This window comes from Pezoporus wallicus, unplaced genomic scaffold (assembly GCF_028554395.1).
Source record: "Pezoporus wallicus isolate ANWC-B61680 ecotype Strahan unplaced genomic scaffold, APGP_CSIRO_Pwel_v1 contig_3952, whole genome shotgun sequence".
In the NCBI taxonomy this organism is placed as follows: Eukaryota; Metazoa; Chordata; class Aves; order Psittaciformes; family Psittacidae; genus Pezoporus; species Pezoporus wallicus.
In genome coordinates this window covers 11721362-11738228 of record NW_026635034.1, presented here as the reverse complement: position 1 = coordinate 11738228, position 16867 = coordinate 11721362, and the positions used below count along the sequence as shown (strand labels likewise).

General features: G+C 37.5%; 1 protein-coding gene across 6 annotated transcripts in view; it reads left to right on the top strand.

The window, feature by feature from the left end:
• The window catches only part of THSD4 (thrombospondin type 1 domain containing 4), a 314334-nt gene that overhangs the window by 88965 nt on the left and 208502 nt on the right, over nucleotides 1-16867 (top strand). For all 6 annotated transcript variants that reach the window (XR_008970824.1, XM_057398789.1, XM_057398780.1 and 3 more), the window contains one exon: nucleotides 16275-16377. Coding sequence is in view for 5 of the 6 variants with exons in the window: in XM_057398789.1 (XP_057254772.1) it covers nucleotides 16275-16377 (103 nt within the window). In the remaining variant the exon portion in view is untranslated. The remainder of the gene's footprint in view (nucleotides 1-16274; nucleotides 16378-16867) is intronic.

Sequence of the window (16867 nt, the reverse complement as noted above, 5' to 3'; positions counted from 1 at the left end):
AATAGTCTCTGGTACAAATAGCTCTTTTGAAAAACACTGTTTTTTGAAGGAAATGGGAAATGAATTTAGTACATGGGCATTAATTTGGAAAGTTTTCTGTGCTGAATTTGCTCACTGCAGTACACAAATATCCCAGTCTTTACTTCATCCCCTACTACATCAAGGCAAGAAGTTGGACAGTATTCTGCTTAACTTCAGGAATGTAACAAGATCCTTTCCAGGAAAGATCTCTTTTCAGAGGAAAAGGGGTGAGAGGTGAGGAAGTTAGAAATGAGCTAGAAGAAAGACGTAATCCCAGATGGCCAAGGTACGGAGAAGGAAGGGTTGTAAAGGAAAGTTGTTGAAAATGACAAGTGGGCTGGAGAAAAGAGAACTCTGAGCTTGTGAATTAGACAGTGGCAGGACATGCAGGTCAGGATGATGAGTGGTTTGGCCATTGACAGATTTCTTTCAGTAGTAGGGGAACAGGTGTGAAAATAACTTCATGTCAGTTTTAGAAACTGTTGTTTAAACAGAAGAATTCTATAGATGAAGAGCAAAAATAAGTGAGCGTACTGTACTGTTGTTGCATCTTTGCCCTTGTTGCATGTTTAAATGCAGTTAGAAAGAACTAATTTATATTACACGCGACTTTTAATAACAGACTGAAATTGTAGATGATGTAGCTTCTCCTAGCCATGGAGCTCTACATAGTGATATTCTTTATTCAGTGACATTTCTCTTTCCCTCTGAGAAGCTGTAATTGCTATTCAAAGTTATTTTTCTCCATAGAATGTGTTAATTAATATAATTATAGAAAAGTTGCTAAGAACATTTTTAGTATAAAGGCCCAGACAAGAGCAAAACAAGGCCCATAGTGTTTCACTTGTTTGCTTGCTCTTCCTGATTAAATGCTTCTCTATCTGGGCCTTAATTGAATTTATCGGCAGTGACATGAAGCAGTGATCTTGTCAGCATGCAGAGAACAGTATCTTTTTTCTTTCTTTTTCTTTTTTCTTTTTTAACACTTCCTGGTCATACCAAAAATGAAAATCTCATGTATTGAGCGGAAAGTATTCTGTTAATGGTTGTGTTTGGCCACTCCCTCTACATTTTCTCCTTAGGGCAGTTAATTAATAACAAATTAAGTCAATCTGCCTTGGTCCATTAGGTCATTTCCTCATTATTGTACATTTATTGGTTTTTCATTAATAGCTGAACTCATTTTACATGACTGACAGCTTGGTTCGTAAAAGTTTAACTTGTGGGGTTTGGTTAGGGAGAACCTCAAAGTGCTTGTGTTTGTTCAAGTGTTTTTGCAGGTCATTAAACCTACTTTCTTATTGTACAAGTGGCTTCTCCTCTTCAGCACCTTGCATATAGGCTTTGTACGCATTCACCTCAGAATATACAGCTGCCTGTCACTTCCTTCAGCAGGGAATAGTGAGCAAACATCTGTCCTTTACACACAAACAGTATTGTCAGATCTAACTGAAACCATAAGCTATTTGCAGTACAATAGGATTCTTCAACTGTAATCTGTGTTCCTCCAAGATGGGGGAGTGATGAGTAAATCTTCCGTATTTCCCTCTGCATTACAGGAGGGAGAATTATACAGGGGTGTGGGTGAAGTAGAATTTGAATGCAAACTTGTTTGGGTTGTTTGTTACCAGAACAAAGGAAGGAACTCAAATGGAGCATTTGTTTACTGAGCACTTTTTGTTATTACCTGTCTCAAGCATTGCCAAGTCACTAGCTCTTTGTGAGAATATATTTATAAATTAACTTCAGGCTGCAGGTTGCTTGGGCTGTGTACACAGGGAATAGATAGAATCAGAAAACAGAAACTTTTACTTTCTTACTCTGACTCTTCAGCTACGCATATTATTACTGTAGTAGTACAGCTATGGAAAATCCAGCTTTTGGTTCTGAATGCAAGTTCTTAACTTGGATTTGTGTTCCTGTGTGTAGAGCACTTGTGAATGGCATCTTTGCATGGAATGCAAAGTATCTGAAAAGCAGTTCTGGAAATGGAAAGAGGTTTTACTGTCGATGGAGGGATGAAGTGAAGTAAAAGGTTTATGGCCAATCCCCAGGTCTACCATGATGGGGTAAATTAATATATTTAATTTCCTAGAGAATAGTAATGGTACCAATGATACTAATTTTGACTGGTGTGTATTAACACTTTCCCACTGAAAGACTTTTTTGGAAGCAGAACCCTAATTCAATAGAATTGAAGTGTTCTGCAGGAATATGTTGAGTCCATTAAAGACTGCTTTGCTTTTCTGTCACCTAAGCATATAGGTAGGCCTTGGCAGGCTCCCTTGGCACCTGGGATCTCAGGATGTTTCACCAGCTTGCTGGCATTCTGACCCAGCATTTTTGAAAGTTTTCTACACTACAGAAAATGAAACATTTTAAACGTTTCAAGTTTTAACAAAGGTAGAAGTGGAAATGTTTAATTTTGTATGGAACAGAAACTGTAATTGCCAGACAGGTCTTTTCAGAAGTGATAGGGGGCCTGTGAGGATTTCATTCATATACTGAGGTGAAGACAAATAGAAGACCACGTGTTTTTAAGAGTGCTTTTTTTTTTCTTTTTTAAACTGAAAAGCCCTTTCTTATTCCCAAAGAGCTACTGTGTGGTTTATTTATTTTCATTTTGGTTTTTGTATAGAGTAGGTGTTTGACAGAAGTGGTAAAGCAGGGTTATGATGACATAACTTTTCCTGAGGAAATTTAACTTTGACTTTTGAGGAATTTTCCCTGCAAACACTATGCGATTGTATGTACGTTTGGTAGCTTGTCGTTCTGTGGGTGTATAGGAAACTTATTAAAAGCTTACATTACTTTGGGTTGTGCTGTTCTTTCTTTGGCTGTTTTGGTATTTGAAGCAGAATTGCGTAAATATTAATTCAGAATGTGTTGCCACTAATGGGGTCTTAACTCGCCAGCCAGAGGCACAGAGATAGTGCTTGTAAAATATCCTACGTAGTTCTATCAGTTGCCCCTTGTATAAAAAAGAACCACATAGAGGCGTCTTTGATTAAGCTCTTAGACCACAGTTTTCTCCTCTTCATCTCTGCACCGTGGCTTTATGACATCCTCTTCAACAACTGAGAAGACTGTGTTAGAAAATGTTTTGCATTACGATGTTCCTATTAGAACTTAATTATAGGAAACTGTCTGCCTTAAATCATTAGGAAAAATATGTTGGGATAACTTTAGAAGCTCTCTCAAATAGTTTATTCCACAAGTGTGCCAGGAATGGAACACTACTACATTATTTATTAGTAGGTTAATTACTTACTAACCTCGTAAATGTTTATTAAGGCCAGAATCACACAATTCAGAAAAAAATTGATGTCTAGAGGCTTATGGATTTTAACTGAAAAGTCAATTGCTTTGTTCAATAAATCTAGCATCTAGGAGTCCAAGAGTCATGATTTAATGCCCTGTTATGCCAAGAACTATAGAAACAGACTAAAAGGATAGGTGCAGGTAAAAATTTTGTAGTGTATACATGGCTACAGTCATAACCTGTATTCTCCCGGTCAGGAGAAATGACCCGTGGGATCTGTAACAGAAATGATGAGATTTTTGTCTTTCTCCAAAGACAACTTATTAAGGTATAAATAAAGTGGATATAAATATATAAAGTGGTATAAATATATATATTTATACCTTGGATAAGCCTTGGATAAATGCCTTAAGGCAATAAACCAGAAATATTCCACAGGAAGGTAAAGTTTGAGTGTGTATCAGTAACAAAAATCTACGAAAAGTGCAAGGGCATTATCCAAAAGACACGGGAAGAAACTTTAATATTCAGTTTACACATAGAAGAATTAAATTTTTTATGGCAAGAAATGCCAACCTCACCATAGTGAGTCAATGAACTATCTTAACTTTGCCTTGGGTCGTGCAGAACAAACTTTTATAATTGAGGCATTTTGGGACATGCTTGTAGTTTGAGTTCTGATCTTTAATGAATGGCACCAGCCCTTTCACCCAGTGAAATGTTATGAAAGAAGTGGGATTCACATCATCAATTCGGAAAATCTGAAGTGAGGGCCCATGCTGACTGCCATTATGTTTACTCCATAGAGAAGAGTAGTGCTTTTGAAGCAGTGCCATACATAACTTCACAGTAAATGAGATATCTCAAGCCATTATAAATATAACGCAGGACAATGAACCATGGTTACTGTCATATAAAAAATCGCTCCTCTTGTAAAAATGTCTGAATAACATTGTAATGTTCAACCTAAGTTTTCAAATCCTTTTTGAATTAGGAGCAGTTCATGCCATTGCTCCTAAGTATCATAGTCAATTCTCTTGTTTGTTCTTGGTGTTTATATGTGACAGGCAGTTACCGTAGTTTAGCATAGGAGTTAGACAATTTGTATACATTTAGCACCATTAATATGTTTGGGGTTTAGCTTGAGCATTCTGGGAGTTAAATTTTCCAGAGGCTCTGTCAACTTCCCAATAGGTATTTTCTTGATTATTAATGTACAGTATTATTTCCAAAGGTATGGTTAGCAGTAGAGCTTCAGAGTGTACGATCCTGCATTTTTCTTCTCTAAGGTTTTTTTTTTGAGTTTTGAGCCTGTTAAAGGGTGAAGCTGGAGAAGTCCATGTACTGGTTGAAGTTAATTTGTGTCTAAGAACAGCTGAAAATTCAGACCCTCATTTATGCGTAGCAATAACATGATATAAAATGTTAATATTTCTTCTAAGTGCCTCAAAATCAGAACCAAAATGCCTGTCAGTTGCCTAAAACGTTTGTTTCCTAACTTCCCAGTGAACTGTGAATGGTAGGCTTCACACAGCAATTTGAATTGTCTGAGAAGTTACCATTCTTATTCTTACACTAAATGAAAAGCTGGTGTCATGGAGAAGAGGAAAGAGGGAAAAGATCCTGTTATCCAATCACTTCATCAGTTCTGAATAGCATCATTAGCACTCAAAATACTGTGGAGTTGAGTTGGAAACTTCATTTGGGTGCTTGTTGAAATGCAGTGGTTTTTGTTGTTCCACACTATACCATGACTGTAGGGTGATCAGGGTGATACAGATGTGTGGCCTGGTTGTTGTTCAGACATAAACTCAGTGCCAAGCTTTGAAGAAGAAATGGATCAGTGAAACTTGTGACTTCAGACTTGCAGTCAGACAGTTGCATTCCTGGCATATTGTAGATTTGCTTAATAGGGTAATGTAAGTTTGAGTAGTTGTCATTTATCAATATAGACAAGTGTTGTGAGAGATACTTAAAGGCATTCCAGCTTGTCTTTGTTTCTTTTTGTCAATTCATGTCGGCAAAAGTCTTTGCTTGAAATTCTGAGCATAATTATTCAACACTCCTGTAATGAACAAAAAAATTGCATTTTACCCCTGTTAGTTTAATCGCATCCAGGTTTTCGATGCAGAGGAAGCTGCAAATGTCTACAAACTTGGGTCAGGGGAAATTCCTCAATTAATTTACAATTTTTTTTTCTTTAAACATTGTACTTAGGAACATTTGTTTACTATTCTCATTAATTGCAGGTGTAGAAAACACTTGCTGTCAGATGTTCATCAAGTGTGCTGTGTGTTTGTCCAGAAAAGACACCTTTGCTTGCAGCATATTGCTCACATAGAGACATGCAAGTGTAATTAATAAAACAGAGCTTCTTTGTAGTGATAGGTTGCTAAGGCTGTTTATCTTCAGACTCTTGACTTTTCTTTGTGGAAAAGCCAATCCTGTATGTTTTGTATCTGTCACTGCAGTGTTGGAGAGGCAGTGGATGATCTGTAGAGGGAAGAAGCCAGTGAAACATCCCCTGCTCTTTTCTGCAAGCTATCTTTGGGTTTTGGCTTCACATTCAGTAACTTTCTAGCCAAACAATGTACTGTTTTCTTTTTCTGTATTTCTGTTTGCATTATCATTTGTTAAAGATAGCAAGCATATTAATTATCTTGACGGCTGGTTTTAGACCTCACTTTGGGTCACTTTTTGATGACAATACTTTGTGATGGTGCGTAGTTTCAGTTTGAGCAGCAAAGTGCCATTAAAAGGACTCTCTAACACGAAAAAGTCAAACCTGCAAAGATTCAGAGCTTTCAGCACTAGAGGTTTGTCAGCAATCCTATGGTAACTCTTGTCTGTTAAGAAAAATTGTTTAATTACCTTATAATTTATTATTTTACCCCAGGGACCCTGCATAGACCAACAGTTATTAGTAATACACTACTCAGTGTTGTTATTTTTATTATTCAGCCTTTGGCTCCCTGCCTTAAAATGCTCCTCACAGAAGATGAGATTCTCTAGGACTAGTCATTGATACTATTACTACAGTGTTTAACATTCACAAAGCTGCTGTGTGACAGCAAGATCTAATCTCTATTATAAGAAAGGGAGCTGAGATATGGAAGAACGTGGTTTAAAAAAAGCATTCAGTAATTTAATGCTTCATGTTGAGTAATTGAGATTAATCTTTTTTTTCTTCCTGTGTTCGTTATCTATTTATTACTTAACAATGGCAAAGCAAAATTTGCATTGGTCAAAACTCTAATTAGATTTCACAGCTCAACTGGAAATCAAATTTGGAGGTTTTCAGTCAGACCCGAGTGGTCACAAACTGAGAAAGGACTGGATTAAGTAAATTGCACCATGTGTGATGTTTTCCACTCAAACTAGTAGAGTAGCTAGTTCCACAAATTGCAGACTTTCATGTCCATTGTATACTTACTAACTTCTATAGTCACTAAGACAGATTATGTAAATAACTCTTCTAACCAAACATTCCTGATTATCCCCAGAGTAAGTCCATTCTGCACACTGAATGAGTTGCAGATCATATGGAAAAAATAGCATGTAATCGTATAGTTGAGATTGGACCTTGCAGGAAAAGAAAGAGCCAAATTATATAGTAATTGTATGGACAATCCCTTCTAAGTTGAGGTTAAACATTCTTTTAATGTCATCTGACTTACTGTGTATGTTTTACATAGTTGTAAAACAAAATCAAAAAAGCCTTCAAAACCAGAATACCATCATGCAATCCATCACTGTTCACAGGACTCATCAGACCTGTGATGAGTTGAGCATCACAGTTGAGCTAATGGTAGAAGGTATTTGCTCCCTACTGCTCTACAGGGCAATGAAATGCTTTGCCATGGTGTTCAAAGGTTTTTCTCACAACTGTTTCTGACATTCCGCCAAATACAGCCGGTCTCTGCTTCTTCCCTCTTGCAGAAGCGGTCCCACTATATTTTCTGGCTGTCTCACTTCTCACTCTCTTAGTACTTTAATATTTTCCATCTCTTCTCCCAGTTTCCTCTGCCTCCTATCTCTCCTTCTTCTACTTAGGTTCCCCAGCTTCTCTCCAGTTTCACTTTTTTTCTTCTCAGTACCTTCTTCAGCTGGCTTGATCATCCAGTCTGATGTCTTCAATACCAGTCCTAAGTCCTAAGGTTTTCCAAAGTATTCCATGCATTTTAGGACAGGCATTTGCATTAGGCCTCTTCCTTGCTTTGTCCATGCTGCCTGCAACAGGCTGAAGTGGCTATTAAGGGCAGAGAGTTTTCATTTGGAGTGCCTGCCTCTGATGCAGACCTCAGGAGTGCATACCTATAGCTCCTGGAAAACTTCTCAGCCTCTTTTAGCCTCAGATGTGGAACACACTTCTTGTAAACAGATTGTTCCAGCAGTTTAGCTGTGGAACTTTAACAAGTTTTGACTGAATGTGTACAGAGTATGATTATCAGCATTTTTTCAGAATCTTGTGGCCTGGCTTTATTTGGGTAGATTTCCATATAAAGGCAGAGGATGCATTCTTGACACAAGCCCACTTTCTCAGCTGACTTCATTTTGCTCATTAAATAAAGCAGGCACTTCTATTTTGAAAAGATAATAATAAAAAAATATTATCAGAATCTTTGAAGCATGGGAACAAAATAAAGCATTTCCCCCTCTTGTCTCCCTTCAGACTCCTTCTTGGGATGAAAAACTTCAGTCAAAAACATGAGACTTAAGACAGATACCAGGAGTGGAAAGTTTGAGTTTGAACAGTTGAAGTTTGACAAATTCATAAGTAAATGGACAGTGCTACCAGCTGTGGCTCTACCGAAGTATTATAAAATATGTTAAATGCATCTACTAGTTAAAGGTGCCGGGTTTTTTTTAAGTAGTATGACCTGGGAAGAAAGAATATATTGCAGGAACAGTGCGTGTTGTATCAGAACCTCATTTTTGTTGGAAACAAGAGCTCTAAAACATGAGTAATGCTGTTAATTTCTGTTACATTTGGCTCCTGCAAACTCTGTTATTTTTAAGCTGCTTTAATGATGATCTATAATTGTTCACTTTTTGTGGAAAACGAATTGTTCCACTTTGTAGGTAGGGTTTTTATCTATTTGTATTATTTTATTTTTTTTTAATCGAAAAAGAACAAAATGCATTCTCTCAATGGACTTAACAGAATTCACCCTAAATGTAGTAACTTCTGTGCCTCATATAGCACTGCATAAACATTTCTGTTGCCTGCAACAGCAGGCTTGTCAGGCGACAGGTTGTCAGTTAGAATAGAAATCTTTCTTTAAGAATATTGTGATTGCTGCTGTAATAAGAATTTTTAGAAAGTGGAATATTACGGTCATACAAATCAAACTTTCCTAAGCTTTCAGCCCTTCTGCTAGAATCATTCAGGTAGTCCTTCCTCCCACACAAAGGCCAGTCATTTAAATGGAATGCATGCAATTGAATTTCCATTTAAATTGATGAGGCTTTCATACCGAAAACTCGTAAAGGATTATTTCCTTGTACTGATGAAGCTGATAGAAGAGTATAGTGAAACCTTCGTGACATAAAGGCTGCACCCCAAAAAGAATAAGCTGCTCCAAGAACATTGTTTTTAAAAATTTAAATACTGCTGGAAACACTAAAATAGATGTTTTACTGCATTGACATCATTTTCTACACACTACAAGGACTAGATATATCGTCTTTGCTTGAAGTCTGTTGATTTCACTAGAGTTACATCAAGTATGAGTTTGTGTCAGGGTTTTTCAAAGCTGATGTTGGTGGGGCCTTTCAAAAAGAGTTTTCAAGTGGCTGATTTTTCTAGTATAAAGCATGCTACTTATATATTAAAATATCTTTAGTACATAAACCGTACATTTTCTGAGGAACACTATTAAAACGTGCTCTATTTTTCAGGTATAGTTGGAACAATGTAGACAGATGAGACACTGAATCTGCAGTGAGGGTGAAAGCTTCCATGTTAAGGCATTCTTCAGACTTTGAGCCAGGTTGTGTCAAATGGAAATAACTTTTCATTGATTTTACATTAAATGAGGCAATAGTGTGCAGTTTAAGCACCTTGAGCATTATGTCGTGTTTCTAAAAATAGATATTTGAATGAAGGGATTCTTGTATTTTGTGGATTTTTTTATTATTTACATAGAAAAACAATACTGCTGAGACTGAGAACAGCTGTTGTACAAAGTAGTTATGATTTCTGTTGCAAATGCCAAGCTTTTGATGCTTGATTGGGATCATGTAAAGAACATTCTGTGTGCACTCCAGTCTCAGTACTGAAGTACTACTTTGCTCAGGGAACTGGGCACTAAAAGAAATTTGTGACAGTAAAATAGTAACTACATTTTGAAAAAAAGGCTTTGGAATGGGTTGACAGTCATCTGGTCTTTTGCTGGATCAAAAAGAAGACTAGCAACAGTCAACTGGCTAGATCATTGGCAGGTGTGAATTGACATAGCTCTGACTTCCATAACACACTTGCATATCACTTTACACCAGATGATAGTCTGTTCCAGCAAGGTCTGTTTTCAGTATTTGTCTTCCATTTTCTAATTTTTCAACTTAGATTTTTTAGAAACCTCTTATTGTTTCTCAGATTGTTTTATTGTTTGATTATTTGGTTTGGTTTCTTTGGAATAGCATTTGTAAAATCTTAGCAATAAGCACAAATGGATGATTTCCTTGACGCATTTTTGGTACTACTGAGGAACAGTTGATTTTCCTAGTTTAGCTTTTTGGTGAGCCCCTCCTAAGCTTACAGTGCCAATTTTTTCCAGTCATGCACATTAGATCAGTGTAGATGCTTTGTGTGGGATGGGTTAGTGGCTAACATTTTATTTAACAAAACCAAAACTGGACTTGAATCTTTTACAAGTTGTTGAAAATCTTACATAAAATAAGTTATTTCAATCCAATCACAAGGGTCTGTCAATGAGAATTTTAAAAAAGCCACAAACCTGTAAAGTTAAGCAGAAATACTTCTTTTTCCATCTGTTGGGTTGATCTTTCTTCCCCATTATTAGACATACGGTGTTTTCATCTGTAAAGTGTTATGGAAGGGAAAGTGACAGTTGCCCTTGCCATGGTATGCATTAATGCCTTATTTGTTTGATACATTAAAGAGTTAGTAAAGATTAGGTTTGGGTAACACTTTAAAGACTGTTCTGGTTAAATTCAGAGGACTTTCTTAGTGCAAAGCTGAAATCATTAATTGAAAAAAGGGTTCTTAAGTTCCAGACTGAGATGGTAGCGATTCCCTTACCCATGGCAGTGGTAGACAGCACGTACCTCAGGGAAGGCAGGCACCCCCCTGTACAGCTCTGCCATGGACCATTTTCCTTTTTCCAAACACAATCTCATTCCCAGCTGAATGGGCTGTGGGCGGAAATAGAATGATTTTGTATTGTGCACAGCTCTAAGGTCTTTTCCATCTATGGAAAGCAGTGAGGGTAAAAAGAAACCTGTATTACTTGCTCCCTTAGACTCAGCATTGCTTCAGAATGTCTCTCTGGTTAGTAATGAAAGTTAGTAGTTTATGACAATTGTCATAACTAACCTTAATCTCCATTGCAACAGACATGTAGGTGTAAATTCATAGCTTCAGGCAGTGCTGACATTTCAGCAGTACAGGTGCTCATTCCCTGTAAACTTGTCCAGATACCAGTGCGTTCACAGATGTTAATTTTTATTCCATTTTCAAGCCAGACATTTATAGTGTACTGTCTGTGGTCATGGGCTGTAACTAGAGCTGGCTAGTGCTGGTTTTACTGCAGAGCTGCCCTTCGCATTATTTTAAACATGTAATGTTTTAACGTTTCTTGCATGTTTTTGTTTTTCAGAAGCACCAATTCCATTTGAATAAAACCCCTGCCTGATATTTTGTGCCATGGGTATCTAGACACGTTCAGTGGACTTTATTTTTGTCTGTAGTAGGCAGACTATTATCTTCATGTTTTGTTGCTGTTTTTAAAAGTTAGAACTATTAGGGGAGTAAAAGCATCTCCAGTAGTTTAAATTCTGGAGGTCTTTCAGTGTGTTTTCAGCTAGACAAAAGTAGGTTGCTTTGATTCTAAGCAACACTGATAGGGGTGTCTGTGGTTCTTGGCAAAGAGAAAAAACGTAGCAGAAGGATTAAAATTTGAATGACTCAAGATTCTGCTTTTAGATGTGAACACTGAAATTCCATAGGCTTGAGGAGGAACATGGCACTTCAGAGCAGAAGTTCCCTGCAGACATGGAGGATTGTTGTGTAAAGAACTGGAATGTATATAGTCTGCATATTGCAGGAACTTGCTGCTTTTAAGAGTATGTTCTGAAAATGAAAGAAGAATCTTCAGATTACTGTTTCAGAAACAAGTATTTTAATTCATTTTCTTTGGAGATGTGTTTATCCTTTGGAATGTCAAAGGTTCAATATGATTAGATAGAACCACTGCAGGAAATGAAAACTGGAGTACAACTAGTACAACTTGGAATTAATTTAATATATAGTATTGTACACAGAGAAAATATGAATTGTGAATTATGCCTGAGTCTGGAGAATCCAGAATGACTCTAGGGCCTGTCTGGTGATTGTAGGTCATAAAAATGAAACAGTGCCAAAAATCTTAGTCAATGTTTTAATTGCCTTTAGAGGTGGTTTCAGGATCGAAATGGCCCATTTACGCATTTCCAGAAGTGCATTATCTCAGTGCAGCTTTCAAACAGCTTTGCTAATGGCAGGCTTGCATCCAGTGTGAGTGCGCATCTGCTGGCAGACTGATAATTTTCTGGTGCTTTGCCAGCACTTCATTAATTAACCAAGGTGTTGAAGATTGGTTAAAACCCTGTGCTTTTCAAATGTTTCCCAAAAGCTAAAAAGCAAATAGGGTGGTTTCTTTGTTTTACAGTCTTAGCTGCACTAGCAGCTCATTTTAAGAGCGTTGTAACGGTACATGGCAAAGAGAAGTACTCTGTATTGTTGTCCTCAGAATATTTTCATACCTGTATGTCTCAGATGAAACTGAGGCATAAATAAAGCTACTATTTCAGAAGTACAGAGTTTCTGTCAGCTGCAGACAGATGCATTTCAAGAATTTGACTTAAGGTCCAAACCCACGAAAGGATATTTCTGAAATGTTCTGTCATAAGCACTGCATGCCTCATCAACACAGTGCTGTGCTGCTGCTGTTATTTCACGTTCTGAAAGTACAGGAAGAGAAGTTGGCCAGGTTGTCATACTTATTGAAACACCTGCATCGAGATGCAGCAGTGGAAGCTCTGGAAGCATCTTACCTGGTGAGAAAATGTCCGTCACTTCGAAGGTCCTGCTTTACAGGACAATACTTTACAGCATTGTTTTTTCCAAGCAGCATGTTTTAATTAGGAGAGACATCATCTAAACCCATATAAGGTTATGGATTCTAGGTGCTGTTTCTAGTTTTATAGTGCACAACTGAAAAAATAATAATTATAAAAAAAAAAACCCAAAACAACATTTCCCAGCACAGGGTAGTTTTCTAGATAATTTATATCTGCCTTTACATGATGGAATCTGAGATTTATCTTCATAGATGCAATGTGTATGTTTTGCCTATCGGGCCTCCACACACCTGGTTAAAAAAGGAGATTTTGTTTCTGTTCTTTTCTTTATTACAAACACCCAAAGGGGCCATCCTGTTTTTTTTATCAACACCCCTATAAAAACTTCAGGTAACTGTTCAAGTAATCACAAAAGAAAATTAAGTTTTTGAGGAAAAAAGAAACAATTCCGGATCTGTGATTAAAAAAGCAATGAATAAAGTCAACATTCTGTTTTCAACAAAACTTTTCAAGTCCCTACGAGGCAGCACAATCCTAATGCCCTCTCATATCACGTAGGGGGAATCACACAGTAAGGCTAAATATTTTAGCAAAGTTCATTCCAAAGGCCTCTGGGAGATTTTGGAAAGATCCAGGTTGTTTAAATCCTAGTACTCTGGCTTAGCCACAGGAACATTCTTGATCTGTAAACATGCCAACATGCCTGCTTTTTAAAGCAAAATTGCTGTTTGTCTGAGAGAGGGCCAGGAAAAGTGTAGGGATTTGCCATGGGCAGGCCCTCGGACAGAGTGTGAGCCAAGCACAGGTGGGACCTGCTGCATGTGGTGCTATGGGACAGCCTGATCTGTCCTCGGTAAGCTCCCTGTGTCTGCCAGCTGAGTGTGTGAGCTGGGAAGCAAAAGATGAAGTACAACTAATAGACATTGTAACTATGAGCTTTCTTTGGCATTGTCATCTTCTCACACCAATGCTTGTTGCTGTCTTTTAGGAGTTTTACATTCAAACTGTATGTGTTTGTGACAGAGACAGTAATAAAATTAAAGTGTAAAGGTAGGTTGCATGCTCAAGGAGTACATAAAGAAGAGAGGCCAAGAGAAAGTGCCTGGCACTCTTAGGTCTTCTCTAAAGAGCTCCGGGATTTTATTTTCAGGGGGGCTGAGCAGGAGGTGGCGTAAAACTGTCATTTCATGCAGCTGTGCATTAAGGAGTTAGGCAGGGGTAATAAATAGTGTATAGATGTTAACTAGTCTGTAACATAGAGCACGGTATAACTTTTTTAAGCCTTGGTGATTCATAAACTGTAGCAAGTTTGACTAGTTGTACATGGTGGGTAACTCTTTCATGGAACATTTTAAAATGAGCATAATCTGTAGGTCACACTCTCCAATTTTTACTGATAACTTTATTTGGTAGTTAAAATCCGATGAAAGAAATATGGGAAAGAAGACTGAGTTAGGACTTTTAAAATAGCAGGGATGTTACTGAGTTACCCTTTTCTTCTGATTTTGGCTTGATCCACACAATTTTGAGTGTATTTGTCAGCCCTTTGTCCTGCTTTAAAGCAATGGGGCCTCTGTCCTGTGAGTAACTTTCAGTAAGTTTAAAAACAGAAATTGTAGCTATATAAAAATGATCTTAGAAGGGGCGGGTGTCACTACTTTTTGGCAACAGCAATGAATATCTTGGTCTTTTTATTCATACATTATCTGCAGTTGGTATGAACGGGGTGTACAGGAAATGGTTTATGAGCCAGAAATACTGGTACACACGAGCACAAGGCTTAGAAAAGGAAAAACAAGAAACAACAAAACTTCACAATAGGCTGTCAGAAAATGTGTGCCAAAAAAAAAGGGAAGAACATTCCAAAAAGAAACCCTTCAGGCTGCGTTCTTTGTTGGTGCAAACTGATGTCATTCTGCTGTAAGTTAATGTGGTGACCCTAATTTATGCTAGCTCAGGTTCCATCCCTTCACCTTAGGGATATGTGCAATAATTGGTTTCCATGACAAATGTAAGGTTCCTAGCCATGGTTGGTTGGTTCTTGCAGCTGAATTTCCCTTGCTGCATTGCTGTCACAGACGTAAGGATGTGTATTTCAGTTGCAGAAATAGAGCTTTGCTTTCAGCATGTGGCACTAGAAAGACTTTTGGTCCCACCCTCCCAATGGAGTTTGGTGGCTCATTGTCCTATTTTCAGGAGGCTTTTTTTTCAGTTGTGGTTGTTGGTTTTTTTTTCGTTAGAAGGTTTGTTGAAGAAACAATATTTGCATGTACTTGGAGATCTCCAAAGGGTGGGTGTACAAAGCACAGATGGCCATTTGGCCAGAAACAGTGTTTATTCTAGAAGATTTGTTACTGTGATTCTCATAGAAGATAAAGTTGTCCATGAACCTTCCCCCAGGCATGTCTTTGGTACAGTTTATAACCCACTTGAAAGATCTTGACTTTAACATCTCGCTGATCCAGTTACAAACGTCATCATATAGAGATGGTGGATACAAAGCAGACTCCTTTGGGACCTCTGGTGTGCTGGCTTTTACTGCAAAGACAACCAATCTTTTCCCCTATACAGATGTAAGAGAACTGAGTTGCCACAAGAGCTGTTCTTACTAATCCTCTTGCTGTTCCCTTCAAAAACAGTTATTTAGCCATGCTGCTTTCATATAATGTTGCCTCTAGATTTACCTTGAAATGTCTCCTATAGGAAAAAATATTCTGCTGTTCTAGCCCGGTTCTTCAGGTGTTTGTATTGCTCTTGAATAGTGTTTTTAATAGCCATTTTGATAATCTAAAGGCTACCTGAAAAGAATGCATCTGAGACCAAAGCTTGTCCATTGATAGACATTGTTCTAATTAACCCCCACCTTTTCTAGAGATCTTTCTCCCCTTTGTGTGTGCCCACACACAGCATAGCGTTCTGCTGTAACTGCTAGAGCATGAGGATACAGGCAGAACAAAGTAATTAAGTATTTAACTTGTATTTACTTTTGGAATCTGCTTCACATCTAAGCAAGGCTTGTCTGCCAAAGGCTTGTGTTGAAACTGACTTAATAAAAGATGTTACTTCTATCTGTAAAACTTGCCCGGCCTCAATACGTGTGTGTGTGCACATGCTTGTATATAGGAAGCTGTTTTGACTATTTAGCTTCAAGAACTCTTAAGTGAGCATTTGGAAGCACAGCTTAAAATACAAAGGAGTGTTACAACTGAACCCCGGACATCACTGTAGTAACAGCATGTTGAAATTAAAAAGAAAAAGTGGTAATATGGTATTGAAGCATAGGATGAGAAGAAGCTGGTGTGGCCAGCTTTTAATAAGTTATGGAAGCATGTATGTTCAGTGTTTCGACTCTGTTGAATCTGAGCCCAGAAAATTAATAATGAAAAATGTGAAGCTATTGTGGACAGGAAATGATTTGGATGTAATTTATTGAATTTATCTTGAAATGTCATCTTTTTGCTGACGAAAATGACAGCTAAATAAAAAATTGCCTTTTTTGGTACAACTCTTGCTCCTTCAACTCCACAAATTCTTTTTTTTTTTTTTTTGCTTGTTTGTTACCTGTTTTAATCTCATTGGGATTAGAATTTGGCAATGCCTTCATTAACTTTCTAGAGTAAATAAGTAAGAAAGCAGTCATAACATTGCTGTTGATTCTAATGTGACTTCCTTTTTTTTGTCTAAACAGATGTGTCCTGAAAGCAGCAGAAATATCAGAGAGGTGCAGTGTGCATCGTACAATAACAAGCCATTTATGGGTCGATTTTATGAATGGGAACCTTTTGCAGAAGGTAAGGGAAGACAACTTGGTTTTGTATTATTATACAGATTGTGTTTTGGAAAGGTAAATGTGATTTTTACCCAGTGGAAGCCATCATGCTTTGACTGTATCTTCCTCATTTTTCTCTGTTCATCTGCTGCATTTATTCATGAGCAGACAAGTCAATAATCTCAGATCAGTATTTCTAGTATTTACAGGGATGAAAGCATGTAAATTCTACTTTGGCTGGTATACACCATTGGCTCCGTATACTGTTGCAACAGTATTTCAGCTACTAGGTGTTAACTGTCTTCTTTTTTAAATGTATTCACTTTTAATGACAAAGCCTCAGTATAGCTCCATTTCAGTAAATGGGATTAATTTTTATTTAAACCAGTGTAGCATGTTACTCATGGTCCTTAGGCTTTCATTTCAGGACTGTCTGGCTGTCTAATCTGTATTTTCTAATGCATGTTTGACAGTTGGGATGATGACTATGGGAGGGATAACTGTGTTACAGA